Here is a 22933-nt window from a genome sequence, read left to right on the forward strand (position 1 = left end):
CTGTCACGTGATCAGTTGACCTTTATTATCCTCTGGCTGTTGAGTCTGCTCTAATATTAGTCTGAATGAGCTTGCCTGGACTTTTTATCTCTGTCCTCTTCCTAATTTGCCTTCATGTGAGCTGACTGTTGTATTATCTCGCTGCACTTCCTCTTATCTCTGTCACTACACGGGCCTTCTGACATATATGGAGCCCTGACTGCGCCATAGCCAATGACTGACAATTACACTCTCAAAATAAAGAGCGTGCACAGCTGAGCCCCGGCTCCACCGCTGCTCCGCCTTCTCCACAGCCGTGTGTTTTGGTTTGTCTGTATGTATGGGGCAAACAACGCTACAGAAACAACGCCAGTAATGACCAAATTCCGCTATAATGAATACTTATCGCAGTTTCGTAATGCGAATGGTAATTGTAGGGTTCGTACGACGCGAGTGGAGAGGAGCGGACCGGGCAATCACAGAGACGTAACGTCAGAGCAGGAGACGTAAGGTTTTTGTTATGGTGGGGGTCGGGGCTATTGTTGTGGCTAGTGAGTACATAGTAATAACAGGCTGTAACATAAGCATGACAGTCAGCCTATAGAAATAATGCTAACATGTCAAAGGAACTCTACTGTGTAACTGTATGTCTATGTACTTATATAGCAGGGTTAATGGTATGTGTTATTTGATTATAAATACTTTCCACTTTAAATGAACTAAATTATCCGAGAAATTTTTTTTGGCATTTGCAGATGAATAGCTTAATTCTTACTTTTTTCTCTTTAAGGGATGTGGAACCATTGGTGGCCACCATAAAGAAAGGAGATGTGCACACAGTAAATGAATTGGCTGCTTCCTGTCCTCTCAGTCTGCTCAGTGAGAACAAAGATGGATGGATTCCTTTGCACTATGCTGCATTTTGTGGAGAGACAGAATGTTTGAAGACACTATTAAAGGGTATGACAATACGGCCTCACTGTCAGCTTCAATATATGATATCATAAATCTGTGTTGATGTGTAACTACTGTCTCCGCTTCAGTCCACCCAGATTCTGTGGACAAGCGAACGTTGCAGGAAGAGACAGCTCTGCTCCTCGCTGTGTCTCGTGAACATTTGTCATGTGCACAGTGCCTTCTGCAGTGTGGAGCTGACCCCGACATTAGCAACAAATACAAAGAGACCCCATTGTTCAAAGGTACAACTGTTAATTCACCCTGAACATTTGTGGCCCGGTGCTAGGTGTCACGTCTTAAATAACTTAACTGTGATGTGTATCAAAGCATGTGAGCTGCAGAGCGTGGACATGGTGAGTCTTCTTCTGTCCTATGGGGCCACGGTGAACCAGCGCTGTGGCCACGCATGGACTGCTCTTCTGGAGGCTGTGGCCAGGAACCACATAGAAATCTGTGAGATGCTGCTGAACGCTGGTGCTTTCATCAATCCTCCTAACACTTACAGCATATCACCGCTGAATGTAGCAGCCCAAAAGGGACACCTGAGGGCACTGTGTTTCCTTATTACTAAAGGTATAAATCACTTGTCATGTCCATGCCATTATATGAAGTCACTTAAAAACTTAGGCAGTATTATTTTTGTTTAGGTGCTGACGTCAACATGCAGACTTGTGACGGACTCACTGCATTGCATGAAGCCAGTAAAAATGGCTTTAGGGAAATTGTGGCGACACTGTTGAGTAAAAATGCAGACGCAAATAAGTGTTGTAACTCAGGTCTGCTTCCTCTCCATGTCGCTGCACAATATGGACACCATGAGTAAGTAAGATGTGAAGAAATGCCCAGGTATTAGTTTAGAAAAACAACACATTCATTAATACATTTGAATAGTTATTTTTCTCCGTTTTGAACATATTTTCTCTTTTGATTACATCTTTTACACACCTTAATAAAAGTATAGTTGAACGGATTTGCTCGAGATGGAATATTTTTATTGCATTGCCTTTTGAAAATGCTGCTAGATAAAGAGTAACTTGTAAGCCCTTGACAATGGAACTTATCTTTTTTGCAAATTAATTCTCATTTGAGGATTAATTTAAGATAAGATAATCACTCTAAGATGATCACGCTCTGTCCTTGTCTTTGTTATGCATTCAGGATTGTGTCCTTGCTCGTGCCTGTGACGAGTAGAGCCAGGCTGCGGCACAGTTGGATCAGCCCCCTGCACCTGGCAGCTCAGCACAACAGACCCTCAGTGGCAGCTGTCCTGCTCCAGACAGGTGCAGAAGTCAACGCGCCTCTCCCCCACACGCACTCAGCTCGGTTTGCGGACCACCGAGCCACTTCCCTCTACTTCGCTGTGGCCCATGGCAGCGCAGAAACAGCAGAGTTATTACTGAAAGCGGGTGCAAGTGTAAATGTAGACCCGGTCAGTCCTCTTCTTGTGGCTGTGAAGCGGGGCTGTGTCCGTACTGTGAACTTACTGCTGCATGAAGGGGTTGATGTCAATGCCAAAATCCCATGTTACGCTACAACATTCCCCACTGCTATAGCCCTCTGTGAGAATAATCTGCCTCTACTCAAGTGCCTTTTGGACAATGGTTGCGATGCTCTCTCATGTTTTACTTGTATTTATGGTGCTAAAAGACATCCAGACACTGCAAACATGTCTAGATGCATCTTTCAGAATAGCAGTGCACTCAGTGTCACCTGCAGTGAACCACATGGAAGGCCAATGCAGGTAAGAAGAAGGTGCTGAAATGTATATTAGTTAAAAACTTGTGTGTATGATCAAAGTGTTTGTGCTTGTCCTCAGTTCTGTGAGTGGCTGTTATCATCCGTAATGTGTAAATGGGCAGGACCCATGGTAGACCTGCTGCTGGAGCATGTGGGTCAGGTTCAGCTGTGCAGCAAGCTGACAGAGGTCTTAAGCAGCACAGAACAATGGAGAGCTGTCAGGAGGAAGTCATGTATGATCAAGTTTAAGCTTCTCATCACCACATGTACATGAACAATGTGAAGTAACATGACATTTGTGCCTGTACAGTGTCACCTCGTTCTCTGATGCACCTTTGCCGAGTGAAGATCCGGACTCAAATGGGAGGACAGATTGTGCGCTCAGTAGGGACCCTACCCCTGCCAAGGAGGATGCTCTCATATCTGAGATATGACGTGACTGACTGAACCTGGTCCATCACTTTAGTTTTTTGTTGTTGTTTCTTTTTGTTTTGAGTCAGCAGGACAAAGTGTAATCACTCCACCAAAGCAATTTGTCACTTTTTAATCTAAGCTATGTATAAGTGGTGTGATTGTAAATTTTATTGAAGAATCTGTGTGAATATTTAATAAGTAACCTGTGAAAATAATGTTGTGCTAAAATGAACTCTTATGGGAATTTATGTCTTTTATTTAAAAATAAAAATCTATCAAACCTTACTTTGACAAAAAAAAGAAGAAATCTGTCACATATTCTATTTTTGCAGTTCAAAGAGGAAACTAAAACAGTACACTGTCATTTGCATGACTTAAAAAGGAACAGTAAAAATAGAGTAATGAAGTATAAACGTTTGAACTTACTGCCAGTGATCAAATATTCAGTGACATTAAACTGATGGAAGAACTCGGCAAGTGCAACTTATAGTCTTTGTCACATGAAGAACAAACATGAGCGTTACAAATAAGTGCTTTTATCATAGGCTACTGAAACACCAGGATAAGTCCTATTTACACGTGGTTACACCCATGGGTCAGTCAAATGAAGCCAAAAACGCTGAATATTGGAGACTGGATCGTGGGCTTGGTGGGGATAGGTTTGACCACAACGTGCGTGTGGATCTTGTGTCCATACGGATGCTCAGGCATCTCTGCGTCAGTGCGCGCTGCTTTGCTCCACAGTCCCAGAGGAGGATGGGGGACCACAATGTGACTGTGCAGGACTTGTTGACCGTGGTACTGAAGCGGACAGCAGCCACACACGCTCACGCAGTGATGCGAGGTCAGGTCCAAAAGGAGCGCATCTTTATCGCGACGCGTGGACGCAGACGCACTGGCCTTCGCCACATCCTCACAAGCTCTTGTCCTCTTATCTGCCCAATCTGACTTTTTGAATCCTGAGATGGAATTCTCCTTTCTCTCCTGGGATAACTTGGGTTCCTCCCAAAAAGACGCGGGTAGTTGGCGTTTTCTCATTGGTACCTGCTCCACTGCACTCCCCGCGTTCTCCGCGTCCTGCACTCTACTCTTCACACTCTCGTGCGCAGAGCCTCCGGGTTTGCCGTGCTCGGCGGGCCTATGCGCGTGACACTTGGGCACTCGGGAGTACTTCTGAGAGAAACGCTTGAGCTGTTTCTGAAGGTACTTCCTGTGATCCACGGAGCGCCTGCACGGGGCTGACTTATCCAAGGCCGCTTTGATGTCACTAGACGCCAGGTTCACGAAATTCAGCAACGTTTTTACCTCACTGTCTGCCATGTTTAATTTGGTCAAATCAGTCCATAGCACTTATGTTCCCACAGTACAAATCTGGAAAGAACACAAGATATTGATGAACAAACCAGTTATCAAATTCTCACTTGACTGAGTAACAAAAAACAACAACAACAACAACAACAAAAAACAACAACAAAAACAAAAAAACTCACCACTGTCACCGCATCCAGACTTTCTGCGCACAGCAATGGAGCATCTCAACAAGTTGAATGAATATAAACTCCTTGTAGTGATGGTGCTTCCCTTGAACCAATCAGCGACCCCAGGTCCCTCACAATGCTCCCCGATCAGCCTCGACGCCCCCTGCTATCGGAATTCTTCACCACCGCAAATTGTTGTCATGGAGATGCGTAAAAAAGCGCAGACACCAAAGGTGCCATATTTGTCTATTTAGGCCAACATTGTGTGTGCACAAGCGCAGGCCTACAACTGCAAATATTGGGAAATATAAATTATTTTCCTTTGAAATAGTGTAGTTAAGTTCATTTGCACACAGCGATATTCTCTCAATGAGTGATGTCAGCTAGAGTCCGGTGCGAAAGAGGGGGGCTCTTAAGAGTGCATAACCATGGAAAGGGGCTTGAACGCTCAAGAATCTTGTCTTTCTGTTTGCCCCCTCAATCGAGCGACACAAAGGCTGAATTACTCATTCAAACCTCGCGGGACAAAAGCAAAGAAGCTGGATAGCACTCCTGCATTTGTAGTCAAACATTTAGAGACTTAAATCGAGTCGTCATGAAGGAGAAAGAGTCGCACAAAGCCCATAGAATTGCCATCAGCAAACATTTTCCTGTGTCATATTATAGGGTCTCCATGGCTCCCTCTGGCCCGGGGACAATAGCACAAGTTTGCACACTCGAATACTGTCACCCTGCCAACGGCAACAAGGGCCCAAAACAGGACAATCCCCGGAGAGAAAGCATGAGCTCTGCGGGAAGGTTGCAATAGAGCAGGAAAAGGGGGACTTGTGAAATGCTAATTGCGCTTCATCCCCTCATTGAAGTGGGGGCAGAAAAAAAGGAGTACCTATCGTTTCATTGAGGCGGTGGAATGAGATGTGAGGCACCATTTGTCTTGTGCGTAAAACATCTCATACTTGCGCTTCAAGCTGCTGTCAAGGCAGCCCCCTCAAAAATACAGGCTATATGGATTTTTCCCAAAAAATTGCAGAGTAAGGCACTGGACCATTTATCAAGATGGGACTGCGGGCTCAGTGATTGATGGCCTCGTTCAGTCAATTTGAGGTTGTGTGAGGATAGCCCCCGCAAGTCTATATGTGTAGTGCATCCTTTTCGGTGCGCGCAGCCAGCCAGACCCCATTGTCCCCCTCTCTTTTTCTCTTAACCTCTCTGTGTTCGGCTCAAAGGACCAATTAACAAAAGGTCCCATCCCCTGGTCTGTCAACGCACTCCTTTGAAGTGAGCGGGAATGAGACGGAACACTTCATTCAACTCACAACAATGAGGTCCATCTCTTGAGCCTAGACAGGTGGAATGGGATTCTGTTGGCCTTTTGGGATACAGCCGCCCTATGGATACAGCACTACGTCTTTTACATTCAGATGTGGTCAGTTCTGCATAGCTCTTATATTACAATTACTTGTGTTTGAATTGTAATATTGACACAAACAATGTTGAATGTTTTACATGTTTTAACAAACTAAATGTCAATTGTGTAATCGTCGATCACCTTTTCCTGTTACAGGTCAGATTTGCATATTGCACATAATGTTTCATGGCATAATGTGAAAAGGCAGTTAGCATCCATATCCTACATCTCAACCAAAAAGGGTGGATTTAACCAAGCAAACTCTCATATAATTACTTAATTAATCCCATAATAATTACTGCAGGGTCAACAATGCCAAATGAAAAGAAAAGGTCATTTAATCCAGTTTAAGTCCATTGATAGAATAACCTGACCATTCAAAATGATGGCCAGGTGTCTACACTAACTTTGCACTGTAGTTTATAAAGGATGCTTAACTTAAGAAGTGTTTTATTGTTCGGGGCCACATTGTGTCATTTGGCCTCATATTCATTTTCTTTCCCTTATTTTAGGGTTGATGAAATCTCCACACATCAGTTGCACAGCAGTAAGCAAGCACAACCCTGGACAAGGACTAACACGTTTTTGGACACTCTGGAGAGAATGGTACCACACACAAAAACATATGGACTCCAACATGTGTCTGACCAATATATCAATTGATACATGCAATTCATAAAATATAATATACAAAGAAACTATAAGTGATTACTTTGGCAACTTGACATATAGCTCAACATACTGTTACTATGCAGAGATATCAATATCAACAAAAGAATAAAAGTGCTGCCCTGGGCACTCTTTAAATCATTTTGCACCACTAGGGAGATTGGTAAGCATTTCTCCATATGCCCCTGCTCTGGAGCCAATACATAACAAATGGAATTGAGTTATTTCTTTACAATGATTGACAGCTTTTGGCTCTGAAGTGTTTGTGCTGGCTTCCTACCATTCAGTTACAATGTATTTTGTTTATTTGTCAAAAATTAGGTTGCAATGACAGCAAAAAAGCAAAATTTTATATTAGGCAGTCTAAAATTCTGCTCAGTGTGCTAGGTCCTATTTATAGCCTACTGTAACTGTCAATTAAGGTAATACACATTGGAATCTCTGCCTCTGTCTCTTTGGACTTTTTAATCCCATTTACTTCCAATCTAAATGTTGGAATAATGCTTCATTTATATGACACCTGGCACAGAATGAATGGATATTCAATTGAGAAATGAGGAACAAATTGTACAGTGCGTCTTTTCAAATTCATACACAGAAATTATATTATCAGTAATGATTACGTTTTAGCTCTAAAGATTAGATTTTTTATATACAATATGTTAGAACATTTTAATAAAATAATGCATTATAATACTGTTTTAGTCTTGCATAGTGCTGTTGCAGACTCTCAAAGTTGCTTTTGAGCATCTTTCATTCACTCCACAGTCGATGGTGGTAAGCTGCTTTTTTAGCCACAGCTGCCCTGGGTCAAACTGACACAACCGAGATGTGGTAATTCTGCCTCTCTGAACACCACATTCATACTAGGCAATGTTGGTGAAGGGTCTTGCCTAAGGACACAACGGCACAGTATTTGTCACTGGCTCCCCACTGTGGCTCCTGATATTCTGATAGTCTCCCATCCAAGTATTAACCAGACCCAGCTCTGCTTAGCCTCTGAGATATGACGAGATCAGGCTTTGACAAAGAGCTTTGGCCACCACCTCTCCATACCACACAGAGTGATTTTATACTTTAGAAACATAAAAATCAGATAGACTATGCCCATTTACACTAATGGAAACAATTTCATCCAAGTGTTCCACTGGGTCCCACTGTCTTCAACCTGATTTTACTTAGTACGCCTTTAACCTAATGAACAAATCCACTGTTGATTTATGCAGTGTCATTTGCCTAATTGAAACTTCTGTGCTGTCTAATTGTACCACTAGATGGCAATCAACCTCCACCATGTCTTTCCCCCACCTCAGCCATACATGCATCCACCCAGAAATGCATAGCACAGCTACATTCATGACTTCTGAATACTCCCTGATTAACTTTGGCATTGCTTTAAACTGTTCTAGCATGCTTCTGGTTGTTGTTAGCGACGCCAGCGCTGATTAGGTATGTTGGCCACATTAATATTGCTGAAAGACCACAGCAATCTTATTAAGAGGTTGCCTTATCTGCCTTAAAAGGGCCGTGATGTATGTTGTGGGAGATTGCTGGTTGATGGAATGAGTTGAGGCAGCAGGAAGGAACTAGGAGGATGTAGTGCCTCTCCTCTTGTCAGATAATCAATAGTGGGACAGGGCTGTATAAGGAGTGGATGGATAAGCTTAAATTGTAAACTCAACGTAAGCCAAAAAGTAGCTTGGAAAGTCTGAATTGCTTATGTGATTGCACTATTTCCTCTCTTAAAGTAGCTCGTGCACCCTATTACACTTTGTGGAGACATATGATGGAGAGGGCTGGCACAAATCCTAATCACTGATCTATATCCAGAGTTAATAGCTGGCTTATGTGGGATTTAAAGTTTTTCCTAAAGGGAGCTGTCATTTGATTGGACAAGAGGAGGCACGCAACACCTACAAGATACGATGTCTACTATTGGTGATATTAAACGTGCTTATCCCACTAGATATGTAGTTCAGATCCTCTTATGTATAAGCTCGACCCACAGTTAAGATTCCTCCTGTGTTTTCCAATACACTGGGTATGTCACGTTGGCATCCATCTACTAAGTAATTTCATAACTGTGCCCAGTCTAGTGTAAAGAAGACCACCAAAACAATCTTATGCAATCCTCCACCCATGTTTGTTTGCACCTACTCTTTAAAAGGTGACAAACTTGGCTAAATAAGGCTGTGGTTAAAAATAAACGGCCTTATAAATATCTTATAAGTGTCTTTGTTGTTGAACATGAGCGCTAAATGCCAGCTTGCATCAGCATTGTTAGTGCGAGTGTACTTTGGGACTCTGGACCGCGGCGAGTGTTCTAGCACACATCCAATCCTGACGCACGGATGCACGGCAGTGGCAGGCAGTGTTTGCACTCGGTAGGCGTCTTTGCCTGGACTCTCTCTCCCTTTTCTCCCGCTTCTTCCCTTACCGCACTTGACTTAAATTCGCTCTAGTACGCGTCATCCTTACGCACTCGCCTCCACGCATTGTAGGCTACACTTGACAGCGTCGGACCACACAGTATGAGATAGAAAGATAGAGCAGCAGCACCACCCCTCCCGTGTGTTTTGGGACTTTTTTTTTCCTCTGAGCGGAAGGTTGGATGCTGTCAGGATGAGCTGAGGGTGATGCTCCGGTACAGAACAGCGCGCTGTATTTTGGCACACAGGGGGATGCACCAGTTTAACCCTCGCCTCTGCCCTCCGGACTCGCCCATCCAGTGCTTTGCCTAAAAGATAAGTTGTAGAAAGGGATGCGAGCTCATTCCGCGCTATACTCCCACGGATCTCCCTCTCTCCGCGGGTTCTCTTCAACTTGGCCGGCCCATTTGCACTCATGCTCGCAGCGCAGGAGCACGTAAGGTACGGGCCATCTACCGCCCTCACTTTGCACATCGGAGGAGTGCGTTTAGCGGCGTGATTCCGGTCGCTATCGTCTCTCAGAGTGCCAGCAAGACTCCCAAGTCCCAACTACTTTTCGAGATGTGAGATTCGCTGGCGTACCCCCACTCTCTCTCTTTCTCTCTTACCTGTCCTATGCTAGCCACAACGGGATTGCAAGAGGAAAATGGTTGTGGCATAAAGTATTTGTGGAGACGCCTGTCACAGAGAAGACCGCTGCTGGAGTGGACAGGGTGGATGGTGATTTCCGATACACTTCAAGCCTATGTCTACTGCATTCATTTGCTGGAAACGCTGCCTAGTAGTGTCTTCAAGAACAGCGCAAGAGGAATGCTGGTCCAAGATCTAATGCCATTTACTTTAAGTTTTTGGCCTTTTTTCTTCGGTCATTGCCTCCTCTCACTGCTTTTACTCTCATGCCAGGTAAGCATCGTGCCCCTCCAGCATCTTCAATTCAAGCTGGAGTAGGCAAAAAGCAATGCCATCTTCAAAGTACTTTGATCACTCACTTCTGCACCAGGAGCCAGGGAAGGATGCTTGCTGATGTTGTTGATGTTTTGCAGATAGAAAGATGCACAACAAAACCTAACCTAATCATGTCATGTACAATATGGCATGTTCATATTCCCACATCACTAGCATGCACTGAAGCGTGGAAAAAGTTAGAAACAAATACTAAGTGGAGCTTGTAGGGAGATGTCAGTCATGTAGCAGTAAACATTGATGCTTTGTTTGTGTGCAGATTGAGTCAGCAGCAGCACTGGCACCTGTTTGAAAGAAAAGCCAGTGTGATATGTATGCATGAGCAAGGCAGACAAGCACTCATGTCTTTTGTAGTGGGAACCTGGAGTGTTTTCATCAGAACAGCATTCCCATCCGGATCCCTGTTGCAGCATATGCCAGTGATGAGTATTCTAACCTTTGGCCCGCGCTGCTGCCTGCCTACAGATAGTGGTGAGCTGTTGTTCACACGCGCACAGTGTTGCCAGGGTTCATGTGTAATGTGATCTGCCTGAGTTTCCAAGTCCACCCACGCACACTCTCCTCGGGGCGGCCTGCTGCCCACTCTGTTGGTGGGTGGTTTCTTGCAGGGAGCCACAGACGTGCTACTATTCTGCATGTATTATAAAAACAACATCAGCAGCAGTCCTGGCAGCGCCTCAGTTCTGAAGACAGGATCTGAAGTGATGCAGGAAGATGCTTGTGTTCTACGTTTGCTGTGCTTTACCATGTCCTGTGCTGTTTCAGGGAGAACTCCAGAGGTCATGCTCACAGACTGTGGCGGAGAAAGTTAGTGACCAGTGCCAGCTGGCATGCCAGTGTAGAAGATACCCTCCTCTCCCTCCACCTCCACCTCCTCCACCCCCGCCGCGGCTCCTGGCCCCCCCAGGTAACTCACACCCAGTGCTCACACCTGTCTGCTCTACACCAGGGCCTGTCTGGCCCCTGCAGCCACTGACAGACAACACATGAAAGTATCCTTGTCAAGTTATCAACACTTTGCAAGTATGTTTCATTCCAATTTCACATAGCTTATGGCATATTAACTCTTCACAGGGAGCATATGTAAAGGAATGACATTTTCCATCAAGAATGGATTCATATGCTTTCAGTTGAAAGTTTTCACCAGAAATTATCAAAATATTGGGAATCAACTATGCGCTGATCAGTGCCACCCATGCATAGTTGATTCTTTCCATGTAAACTCAGACAAAGTGAGAGACGAACTGAGAATCATACTGGAGCTTCTAGCCTGGTCTGAGCTGTGCGTGTAATCGTATGCTGCTCTTATTCCTGGAGAACCTGTGACCAAGTCTGTGCTGGGAGATCTCCACCACACCTCCGTCTCTTGGCATTCTTTGTGGCTTGTTTATAGCGCCAGCAGGATGTGACAGCACAACGTAGGCCTAATTTATGCCAGCTCTGCCCGTAGGGAGTACCCAGCTGCCTGTGAAATTCTCGCCTGCTGGGCTGCCAGGCTCAGTGGATCAGTGTGCTAGGGTTTCCCCCCGGAGGACCACCGATTAAAACACAGATGACTTAATTTAATTAGCTTTAATTTGATAGAGATAAGAGGCTAATGAACCGAACTCAGCACTTGGTTTTGAAGTTGAGCTGGAGGCAGTGAGACTGTGTTGTTGTTGTTTGGTGTACTACAAGCATTTACTTTTAAAGCACTATCCTTGATAATATTTTCAGTTCTAGCCTCATAAATCAGCTTTTTCTTCAAAATAGACCATATATTTCAGCCACTGTTAAACCCTTTACAACAGTACGTAAGATATTTTTTAAAATTCCCCAGTTACGAGGTAAACCTGTTCAAATCAAATATAGCTCTTACTGGTAACAATTGTAATGCTGATTTGTTCTTAAGTACAAAAATGACAACCAAGTTATTTATGTTATAATTTGGTGTTTTGGTTCTCACAGTGATTATCTAATCTGAAAGCAGAATGAGCCTTACACGAGTGTGTTATTTGGGTTGCCAGTTTCAATGCTGAAATCCTGTTCTTTTACAACCTAAAGGGGATTCCCTGATCTGAATTATTCCGTCAATCATTAATCAGTGCTAGTGCAGCTTCTGCAGCTCAGTAAGTGAATTCTGAACTTTCTAATGAGGTATGGCCGAGCTTTAAACTGGGAATGAGAAACTTGTGTGTGTCCTCTGCTTCAATGTTCTTTGGTTAGTCTATCTCAGAGCTGCTCCAGAATTGGCTTGCCCCTATGAGTGAGGAACTTTAAGTGTATATTATTCCTGCCAGAGGAGATTGTTTATTACAGATTAGAATTAGTGTTGGCATAGGTTGCACATGGTTTGTGGTGCCAGATAACACTACACATGCCACACGCAGGTATGTGCATTAGCTAATCAAAAGTACATACACTAAAGGAGTTACACTACTGCAAGCTTACTTGCACATAAACAAAACAAAATCTAATTCTTTCAAATGAAATGCCTGTTGCACCACTCCCCCTCTGTCTGACTGCACTGATGATAGGCAAACATATTTCACTTGCCGCTTGCTGAAAGTTAATGTGATTTGTATGTAGTCCCAAGCACCTTAATGAACAGTGGTCTGATATATGGGACTGGGGTTGCTGATGATGCAGACATTTTGAGCTATTACTGTGACTCTTAAGATGGGCTCACCCCAAGCCCTTAATATTATGAGGAGGGAGGAGTAGTTCATCATCACCATCTCACAGACAGCAGTGGAAAGGTTTTAATCAATCAGTTCCAATGATTTTTTCTGTCTGGTCAATTTAGCTGGACCTTTTTTCCCCTGACTCACCACGCCGCTACCTCTGAGCGCCGAGTTATAGACCTTTCCCTGTTTGCTGTCAAGGTCAGTGGATGGAGCTGCCAGGGCCATCTGACTGAGAAGAGGTGGGGGTTTAACTGGCTAATTAAGGCTTGCACATGAATGAGGGCACGTAAGCAGCCACCTGTGTGAGCAGCTCTGTAGGGTGCATTGGACACACTATAATGGCAAATCTCGATCAGTCCACAGTCAGAACATTTTCCTTGTAAATATGAGCTGAAGAGTTATAGTCAGCAGTAGAAACAGAAAAGTTAATAATTTCTGAGTTTGTTTTCAGGATAAAAAACACTTCATACAGTGCACAAATATGTGTTTACTCATGAATTATCAGCAGCACAGATAAAATAGCAGAGATGCCATGCATTATTTCATACATGTTGTAGCCTCACGGCGACAGTGCTGTTTGTGCGTTGTGTGTATTCTCACATGAGGCAGAGCATGTCCTTTACGATATCACATGATTTGTTTATGGACCACTGGCAGATCAAACCATGCCTGATAGAGAGAACGCACTGAGGCTGGTGTAGTTAGCAGTTGTTTAGGCCAAGGGCAGATCAGCTGATCTGACACAGTGTTTCATTGAGTTTAGCAATCAACTGCTTCCTTGATATAGAAATGTGCTCTTGATCATATCTGACAGTGTATTAGGATAAATAACAGTCCAATTTTAGCCCCTCTAACGCACCTCAGCGTGTTTCCACAAGGTGCAGACATCATGCATAATTGCCTCATAATGGACATAATTGCCATTTATTCTAATTACCACTTTCTTTTTGACTTCCTTAAACAGTCTTTTAAATGCAATGAATATGCAAATGTAAAAAAGAAAGTGGGACAATTGGAGACACCATATCTAAAAGCTAAAGGTCTGAAAAACTGTCAGGAAAGTGGCTGCAAATGCTCCCTAGTGCCTTCAAAGGAGCAGCCTTTATCACAACCAAGTCCTTCCTTACACCAGCCAAATTAAACCCTCCAACAGGCACAGGATGTTGAATAAAATGGAACCTTTCAGATTTCAAAAGTGTCTCACTGCTGTGTGATGTGTATTGCTGTACTGGTGAGAACCATGCCTAGATTTTGGCTGGGTTGTAAAAGAGCATTTGCTAGACTGGTTTGTTGCCAGCGTGTAATCCCCCTAAGTCATTCCTAGCAAAGCATGCAAAGTGATAGACAATATTCAAATGCACGGACAAGTATCACTGAGCAACGCTGGGAGGAGAGAGGTAGTTGTGCATTACAGACACACGGGTGCAGACGCACTTAATGTTATACAAGATTCCTGGTGAGTGGTCTTACTACACAGATCTAATGTGGAAAGAGCAGCAGGTTTTTCCCTCCCAGAGTAATTGGCGTGGACAAGAGTGCTGGTGTAAGGAATGCTGACGGGACCTTAAATGATTCATGTAGTCGGCTTGGATATCTTTGAACCTAAGACCTACTGAACAGGCAAGGACACTTCCCACTTCAGGGAGCACAGGCACTTTTTTACCTGCCACACTTTCTCTACTGATGTAATGGACAAATGGATTGTGAGGTCCCACAGGGAAGCACAAATCGCAGGATATGCTTTGAAATGAGGTCTAAAAATGGAGCCAGGATTCTCAACTGACCAGCTCACTTTATTCTTTTTATGCACCCACAAATTGCTCCCTAGTCGCCATGCATTACCTCATACTATCTTATCTATTTTAGTGGGGGCTAATTAGGGGTTGGACAAGACATGTATCCCACAGGATGATACAAAACATAATTAAATATGTATACATTTTGTTTGTAATAGCTTTATTTATTGCATTTTGAAATCATAATATTACTTGTGCGTTTTTAGTAAGGACACTGGTTCCTTGGCAAATGATTCATATCATTATCGCAAGTAACGATTAGACATTTGGTCTAAAATTTAAAAGAAGAGAAATGCCACAATCATTCTCCAGAAGGATGACATTTTGATCCTGCGAGATGTTGCAGGATGGCCAGCTCTTGTCCAAACCCTGGTGCTGATACACTACAAGAAATTGCCTTCCATCCTAATTTAAAAGTACACACTCGAGTAACGCAAGTGTAAAGCATAAATCCTGATCCAGTTTGGATAAATATTGTCATTGATTAGATTGATTTGTCTGGAAATCAACTGAAGTGAATAGGGTAACAAACCCACTCTATTTCATTAACAGAAAAATGGGTCTGGCTGACTAAGCTCTTCAGAACGTAACATGGCACAAGTGGATAATCGCTGAAGACTTAGTTCATTGTGCTGTGTTTCTGTGTTTGTAATCATAATGGATTAGTATAATTTTCTGTCTGTCTGTGTCTGTCTTTCCTTGCTTTATAAAACAAAGTGAGCCTGAGACTTTATTGCAGTGGTCCTTTCACTTTGGATCACACATAAATGTTTCTTTGAGCGCAGTTTGTTTACAAAATGTCCCTGGTGATACTTTAACATGTGCATTCCAGTGTGTCCATGTTGGAGCTTCTTAATGTTTGGCCAGTGCAGATTGCTTTGTATGCACTCGGATTGACAATCCAATTGAAAGTTTAATCTGTCTCCATTGGTTACGCTCCCTTTGTATAAACACTCTCCTCTTCATTGTTCTCAATCAGAAATGTGACATTGCTGGTAATGTGTGACTAACCTTTCTCTACCTATTGTACCGTTAAAACCCAGAGTGTTCATCTTGCTGTGTGTTGTGTGTTGTAGTGGTGGAGCCCATGGTGCCCTTAGTCCGGCCCTGGTGGTCAGAGATGGACTTTATAGTGCTGGGAACGGTGGGGTGTGCCTCACTGCTCTTCCTCCTGTCAGCTGTCATCATCTGCTACAAGGCCATCAAGAGGTTGGTGTCACAACGGTTTTATTATTTCCATTTGTAATGTTTGCACATAGTGTTTGCACTCCACTGGGGTGCTCTGTGTGTGCCTGAAATATGACCAAGTGAAGAGGATTTGAAACACGAGCCCTTGGGGACAGCTTGTCTACCATGTCATGTGTAATATGGCCTGTGGGACAATGCACTGGGACTAGTGTCTGGAAGGCTGCTGTGACCCTGTCTTCACCCAATTAGGTCACCATGAGGTCAAAGGTCGATTAATAGAGAGTAAATTTCCAACACAAAGATGCACAACACCACAATATGCCTAGATGAATATATTGAGTACCCCTTGTGAATTATGACATTTAATTTACATTAGTGTCCATCTTATTGAAATAAAAGGGGATTGGAAAAAGCTGTGAGATTGTGTAGCCAACAGCACAACCTAGACCCAGTTCTGAGTGTGACATTGAGTTGACACCACGACACACAAGCATGGTGACACATGTGTTAATAATGGCTGCTGCTGTTTATCAAACACATAGTGAGCAGCACTGCACTGAGGCAGAGCGGTGCAGTCAGTTGCTCACATACATACATACATACATCATGCTGGCATATTTACACACCTGATAAAATATGGCATAAACATAAGCACTCACTCAGCCATGTGGAGCCGCCGCTGTTTAACCGGGCTACTTCCATGCTTTATTTATGGGCCATTCAATAGGTTTAGTATGATACCTTATTATGTTTACAACACTAGTTTGAGTCTGCCAGATATGGCTTTCCTCAGCAGGACTCCATCCCTCCTTTCTGTAAACTACAAATAGGCTAAGTCAGGTTGCGGAAGTAATGGGTGGTTGGCTCAGGAATTCATTATGGCGATTCTCCAGCCCCTGTGTAGCCAAGGGGCACTTTTTAATGCAGTGGTGGTAACAAAGTGTTGTTGCAATTCGGGCTCTAGCCTCAAACCCAAGTCATTATTTATGAATTAATTTGCAGAGTCATTCAGTGGTACACATCTTATCTACATGCTAGAGGGTCATGTCCTAAAGATGAGCTCTGGAGACAGCAGACTGTGCCCGCCTGCTCGCCCTCGCTGCCCTTCTCTGTGAATGAGGAGCTCTAGCCACACTCTCTCATTAGGCCTCCATTAGACATGAGCCAATAGGAGTAGGCCAGGAGAAATGTCACTCTTTTCCATTTGTCATGGATCCTCTAATGATCCACGGCTGCGCAGCGGAAGAGCAGGATACACAGCACAGCAGAAAAGAACATAAAATGTCCTGCAAAGCAAGCACAGGCGGTAATTGAGCGGCGGAGTCAATAACAATGAAAGAGAGGGTTTGTCAGTGAGAAAAGTGTACTGGTTATATATAGGCTCCAGCCCCTCATGCTCTGGGCTTTCCCAATGAAAATGAGCTGGCAGCGTGCCAAAGCCTGCGCCGCAGACAGCTGAGGACCTCGCGCTGCGGGCTCCAGCCCTCCTGGCCCTTTGCTATTTTTTATAATCTGTGTCTGCCACTCATCTGTCAGGAGAAAAAAACACGTCCATTCTATTGTATTCAAAGTGCAGAGCACCAGGGAGGCGTGTGGGGAAGCAGAGCTGAGCATTGGCATGCACGCTGCCATTCTGTGGTGCTGTGCCATCTAAAGCAAAAGCCAAAACAAACAACTCCAACCAAGTCACTGATGAAGTTCCCTGCTCTTTAGCAGAACTTTGCCCACTGTCCACAGACACTGTCCAGAGAATGCTTCACAGCTGGGGCTGACCAAGGGCCACCAGTGACACACAGAGTGGTCAGCACAAACAGGAACTTTGTTTGAATAAACTGTGAACATTTACTGCTAATGTGTAGCTCATTTTTGCTCAGTTAATTTTTCAAAGCCAAACAATATTATCTAATCTGGCACCATATTCAAGTTAGTGTTTTAAATTCTTCCTCTTTGAACCATATCATGCTACACAGATTTCCAGATGGCTGGAGTAATTGTAAACAGCTCAACACATGTCCCAATTTCAGCATGATCCATTCCCAAACTTCAAACAGGAATGTGCGCTGTGATTGCACAGCTTTCTTATGAAATATTCATCCAACCTGTGAAGTGTTGTGTTGCCACCTGCCATGTGTCAACAGCATGCCATCTATTATTGAAGGGCCTGGGTAGAGGTCGGCGCGGCGGCCCCGTGCCACCGGCCTGTGTGCTGGCCCGGAGCGGGCACTCTGTCTGAGCCGGGATCACCCACAGACAAACAAACAGCACCTTCAAGCAGCACAGTGACAAGTGTCAGGGAGACGCCTGCTCCCAATGACAATCACACTGACCCTTCACATCCATTATGCAACTGCACATCAACTCACGCACTCTTCAAACATTTCACTGACAGGACTAACTGTACTTCAAGAGAGAAAGGGCTGGCTCCCACAATACTTTGCAGCATATGCACCCAGTTGTTCAAGTCTGGGCTCCTCTGAGGGCCTCAGCCCCACAGCTCCTCTGGGACACTTTAGTCATGGACTATTAGCTCACATCACCTTTGGCAACCTCAGGCAATTAACAACAGACATATTACTCATCACATTGTGGTACTGGTGTGCACACTATCTGAAAGACGTATTACTATAGCAGTAGCCACATCACACAAAATCCAAGAACACAAATATTCACATTTTGAATGATAATCAGACAAAATAGATAAGTCCTCTTTTGTTAATAAAGGCAATGTATATCTGAATGATGACAGCTGTGAAATCACTGTAAAAGGAAGCAACACAGCTTTATTGGTGGATAAAAGTTGTTGATTGATTAGGCTTGATTTCAGAAGAGCTCAGATGAAGCAGGTGGGGATGGTGGTGTTCCAGTGATATCACAGAAGCAGCCATTTTGAAGTGTGACAGCAGGAAGCCCATTCTTTTACAGGTGTTGAGCAAACAGCAGTGCACATCTGAGCACTTGAGCTGTCATAGAACTGCACCAACAAAAATGCACAAGAAGACCTCCACATGAGCCCAGGCTAAGATTGTATAAAGTCTAAGAGCTGAGTCTTCAAGTGTCAGATGGATGGATAGATCTATTTATCAGACATATGCAGAACCAATGCACAATCTCTGCACAATCACACTACCACTGAGATAGGAGAACTCAGAGATTTTGTTCTCTAGGACATATAGAACAAATAAATGCCTGTGATCAGTAGGGGGAAAGAAAATTAAGATATGATTTTCATTGCACCTCTTCCCAGACCCTCATACATTAGAACAGGAAGTAGGAGAGGCTCTCCAGGCCAGCATCAAAGAGAGAGTCACTGAAACCAAATCACCAAAATAGCATTGTCTCACAATTCCATTCCATTATCACCCAGAGACTTGACCTTAGTTTTAGTGGTTCCCTCTCTGCTTCTTCCATGATGTTACAAAAAGCTTGGTCTCTGACCTAGAGTGGTGAGAGCGGACAGGAGCTTTCAGAGACACAGAGCTAAGATGTCGCTCAGGGCTCGTGCTCGGCTGAAGCACTGTACAGGCCTAGTGGACAATGACTGTCCGCACTGTATTCAGGTCTGTCTGTGCGTTACATAAGGCTGAGGCTCTGAGGGGGTCGCTGCACTGCCACAGTACACTGGATAAATATAAAGAGTACATAAAGAAGCTCTTTCACTGATACTGCTCCTCACCAGCATCAGCCACAGGAGAATGGTGTGGCAGCTGGCTTTTACTCAGCAGAGCAGTAGTCAGGGAGTCAGCTACACCACATACACATACAAATGCTTATTTGAACACTAGCACGAAGGAATATTGCTGTCCCTACTTGTCTCTGTATTGTTCTCCATGTTTTCTGTGCAAAATGACCTTCGAACACGTCGCTTATTGCAAAGGATTGCTGAGAGGAGAGAAATCAAATCAGTCTAAAGGTTACCAGTCACAATGTCTAGTTAATGGCCTGGCCTTTAGCTCAGGGCAAATATGATGTCAAAAGTCTGTCACCAAAGATTCCTCTCACTGTGCCCCACTGTCTCTGCAGAAAACCACTTCGGAAAGAAGAAAATGGCACAAGTCGAGGGGAGTACGCCATGAGCATCCGCAACAAGAAGGCCATGAGCCCCAACAACACTGTGGTATAGACTGACCCACCATCCCCACTCCCCCTCACACAGGCCTGCCTCAGCCCTGCCTCAGCCCCCTCACCAGGGCTCCACCCTATCCTCTCTGCTTGGCATGTTGCCCAGAAACGACAGCATTCAGCATTAAGGGAAGCTGCGGCAGACGGCAGGAGAAATCAAGTGAATGAAAGAAAGATGGTGGAGTATGTGGAGAGGCCCAGCAGGCTGCACATTATGCTCTCAGTAACAGCGCGTGGAGCTGACAGCCTGGTTGGCTGCTGACTGGAGAGGACTGTCTGCCAGTCTGCTGCAGATCCAGGCCTGTTGACATGTGCAGCCCAGCAATAGACCACAGTGCAGTCCCCTGGGCCTCAGGACAGCCATCAACAAAACATGCATGCACTTTTACACACAATGCAACTTTTTCTACACCCTCCACCTTCTGTTCTCCATCTAACAGCTCTGCTCCCTCACACGGACTCATCGGACTATGCAATCTAAAGTCGAATCAAGAGGAGCGAGCGTGCTTATGTGCATGGCCTGGGACTCCATGAGGACTCTGTGTAATATACTCCAGTCATGCTTTTATTTACGTATCCACCTTTATTTTTGTACTGTCTTGTACATTATCCACACTTGAAAAGAACTTGGTGAGGTTATTTTATCACTGGATATCTGTTTTTTAAGTGAGTCATTTCTACAGTATAGTCCATGTGTGATATACGCTTTAAGGCTGCTGATGCAGTCTCCTGTCCCTGTGTGTGTGTGAATGGACATCTCCAGCTGTGTGCTCCATCACGTTGTTTGTTGTCTTGAGGTCAGCTAGATGCCTTCAGCCATCTTTTGTTTGGATGTGACAATCTTTCTTTTCTGTGTCACAAGGGCTTAGCCCATCGCTATAGAAACAGGGGACATGAGCCAGGGCTTGACCTTGTGAGTTTGATCCAATAGTCCGAGCTCAGGTTACTGTGAGCAAGGCCCCAGCGGGCTATCACTGGCCTGTCCCACAGAGCCAAGAGTCTGCTGTGTGTGAGCGGCCCCTCTCTCTATCTGTCTTGCTTCCTCTTTCTGTCTGTCTCGACCCCCCACCCCCCCCTTTGCCTCTCTGTCTGTCTCTCTCTCTCTACCTATCGCTGTCTCTCTCTCTATCTCTGTTTGTCTGCCTGTCTGTCTCTCTCCCTCTCCTCTCGTCTCTCTCCTGTCTCTGCTGTGTGCAAAAGCATAGCATTTATCTACATAAATGAACATTTGGAAAGTCATGCTTGCATTTAAACATGCACAGGTCTTAGCCAACAGTGCACCCGCCCTGTACCTACGAGAGAGATAATGGATGCATGAATGTAAATACTGCTATTTAAATATCTGCCTTCTGGACTGTTATTCATGTACAGTGTAACAACATACAGTATGTTTCTACATAGTAAAGCTGAAACAATGTGCAACCATTTAGAATTAAGTCAATGTTGTCATGTTGTTGGAGCAAGCCATTAATGTATATATGGCAATCAATAGTACACACTCAATTTATGCATCATACCAAACAGCTGTGGAAAGCAACGTGCATAAGTTGATTTTGTGGCTGAGTTTTCAGTTGTAAATAAAGCTGTACATAAAATGGACTCATTACTTTTTGCTCCAACTTCGCCAACTCCAGCCCTGCCTCTGCCCAATTTGAATCGGGCAAAGGTAATTTTTAACTGTTGGGATTATCTTGTGTAATTTATTTATTTAAACAAAAAGGGCACTATGTAACGTTTCTGATACAGGGTCCCCTACCTACTCGTCTCTGTAAAGAAGCTGTTGCTTTGCTTGGTCTGCTTTGTAGTAGACTGGGCAAATCTATCCACATAAGGACAATCAAAAGGACCGCTCACTGTAGGTATTTTTGAAGAGTAAAAACAGCTTCTAATGAATATATAGAGATAGAGAAATAGAGAATAAAGATAAATGCCATACATGGAACTTACCAGGCAAAGCAATAACAAAAGGGGGGGTTACTTCTATGGGGTATTAACTTCTAACACATATTTAGATCACCATATTACCGTTTACTGTTTTGAAAATGCTATATTTGCGGAAAAAAAACAAAACAAAAACAAAACACATTAGCATCTTTTATAAGTTTCACTTTTGTTTTTGATGTTCTGAGTACCCCCTCCTTATGCTCTCTGCGTTAAGTCACTCCCTCTTCAGAGCGCTATCACAACATCAGAATCCCACTAATGAAACTGCTGCACATCACATTTGGGTTTGTGAAGTTGTTGTGTACAGTTTTGTATCATGTTTTTGTATGTTTTTGGAGAACTGTCGTGTAGAAGCATGGCTCGTGGGCTGAGCATTGGGCAGAATCTTACAGCTAATCGTAAGGGTTCGAATAGGGCCCAGGAGAGATTGCTAGATTAATCAAACATGCATGGATGACATATAAAACCTTTTCAGGCATGTTTTTGATGAGGGAACAATGTTATAACATGGCAGAAACCTAAAAAAAAAATTGATTTTACATAATACCTCCTCTTTAAAAATGATTCAGGCTACTGAATTAATACTCCAAAGCCAAACCCATTAATTAAGTAGTTACTAGGCCTGTCATTCTTAATAAACTATTGTTCATTATGAGTTCAATACTTCTTGATGCTTTATTAGTGCTAATTAAGATGTAGTAATGATAAAACAATGCCAGTTACACCAGATGTTTTCAAAGCCAAAACAAAACCATCACATCAAAATAACCCAATAGAGTGAAAGCTTTTACTACTAAGCGTTACAGACACTCCTTAATTCCTGCGGTGTACATTTACCTAATGGTGTGAAACAAATGCAGAGACAAGAGTGTATAGGCGCTGGAGCTGAGGTGCACTGGAGAGTAATGTGAATGGATTACACAGCACTCGGCCTGCCCGCTTTAGATGTGCCACTTGATGCTAATGCCAATGGACACTCGGAGCAATTTAAACATTCATGTATTGTCCGGCCGGAGCGCTGTGGAGCTCGCTGTTATAAAAGCAATGTGACAGCACTAGACGAGGGGACGAGGGGATCAGGAACTGTCCGTGTTTGGACAAGCTTTCTGTGCCTCTTAGAAGGGTGTTCCATAGAGCAGACCAAGGCTCATGCAGACCACATAACTGTATAGAGTCCATGACCTCC

The 22933-nt window shown here is 43.9% G+C and overlaps 3 protein-coding genes across 3 annotated transcripts; 2 read left to right on the plus strand and 1 right to left on the minus strand.

The window, feature by feature from the left end:
* The first annotated feature begins 291 nt into the window (after window positions 1-291).
* LOC117390665 (ankyrin repeat and SOCS box protein 2-like) lies at window positions 292-3264 on the plus strand. The gene is made up of 8 exons (XM_033988446.2): window positions 292-485; window positions 770-939; window positions 1023-1178; window positions 1264-1509; window positions 1584-1755; window positions 2095-2677; window positions 2753-2906; window positions 2984-3264. Exons 1-8 carry the CDS (start codon window positions 316-318, stop codon window positions 3118-3120), a joined length of 1788 nt encoding a protein of 595 aa, XP_033844337.2. The 5' UTR covers window positions 292-315; the 3' UTR covers window positions 3121-3264.
* Window positions 3265-3326: 62 nt separating this feature from the next.
* LOC117390796 (protein FAM181A-like) lies at window positions 3327-4840 on the minus strand. The gene is made up of 2 exons (XM_033988599.2): window positions 4578-4840; window positions 3327-4458 (listed from the first exon to the last, which is right to left on the minus strand). Exon 2 carries the CDS (start codon window positions 4405-4407, stop codon window positions 3688-3690), a length of 720 nt encoding a protein of 239 aa, XP_033844490.1. The 5' UTR covers window positions 4408-4458; window positions 4578-4840; the 3' UTR covers window positions 3327-3687.
* Window positions 4841-9070: 4230 nt separating this feature from the next.
* On the plus strand, window positions 9071-21394 carry prima1 (proline rich membrane anchor 1). Its single transcript, XM_033988204.2, has 4 exons — window positions 9071-9974; window positions 10800-10941; window positions 15573-15705; window positions 19705-21394. The coding sequence occupies exons 1-4, from the start codon at window positions 9687-9689 to the stop codon at window positions 19802-19804; spliced, it is 663 nt and encodes a 220-aa protein (XP_033844095.1). The 5' UTR covers window positions 9071-9686; the 3' UTR covers window positions 19805-21394.
* The last annotated feature ends 1539 nt before the right edge of the window (window positions 21395-22933 follow it).

Source organism: Periophthalmus magnuspinnatus, chromosome 22, assembly GCF_009829125.3.
Source record: "Periophthalmus magnuspinnatus isolate fPerMag1 chromosome 22, fPerMag1.2.pri, whole genome shotgun sequence".
NCBI classification, from domain to species: domain Eukaryota; kingdom Metazoa; phylum Chordata; class Actinopteri; order Gobiiformes; family Gobiidae; genus Periophthalmus; species Periophthalmus magnuspinnatus.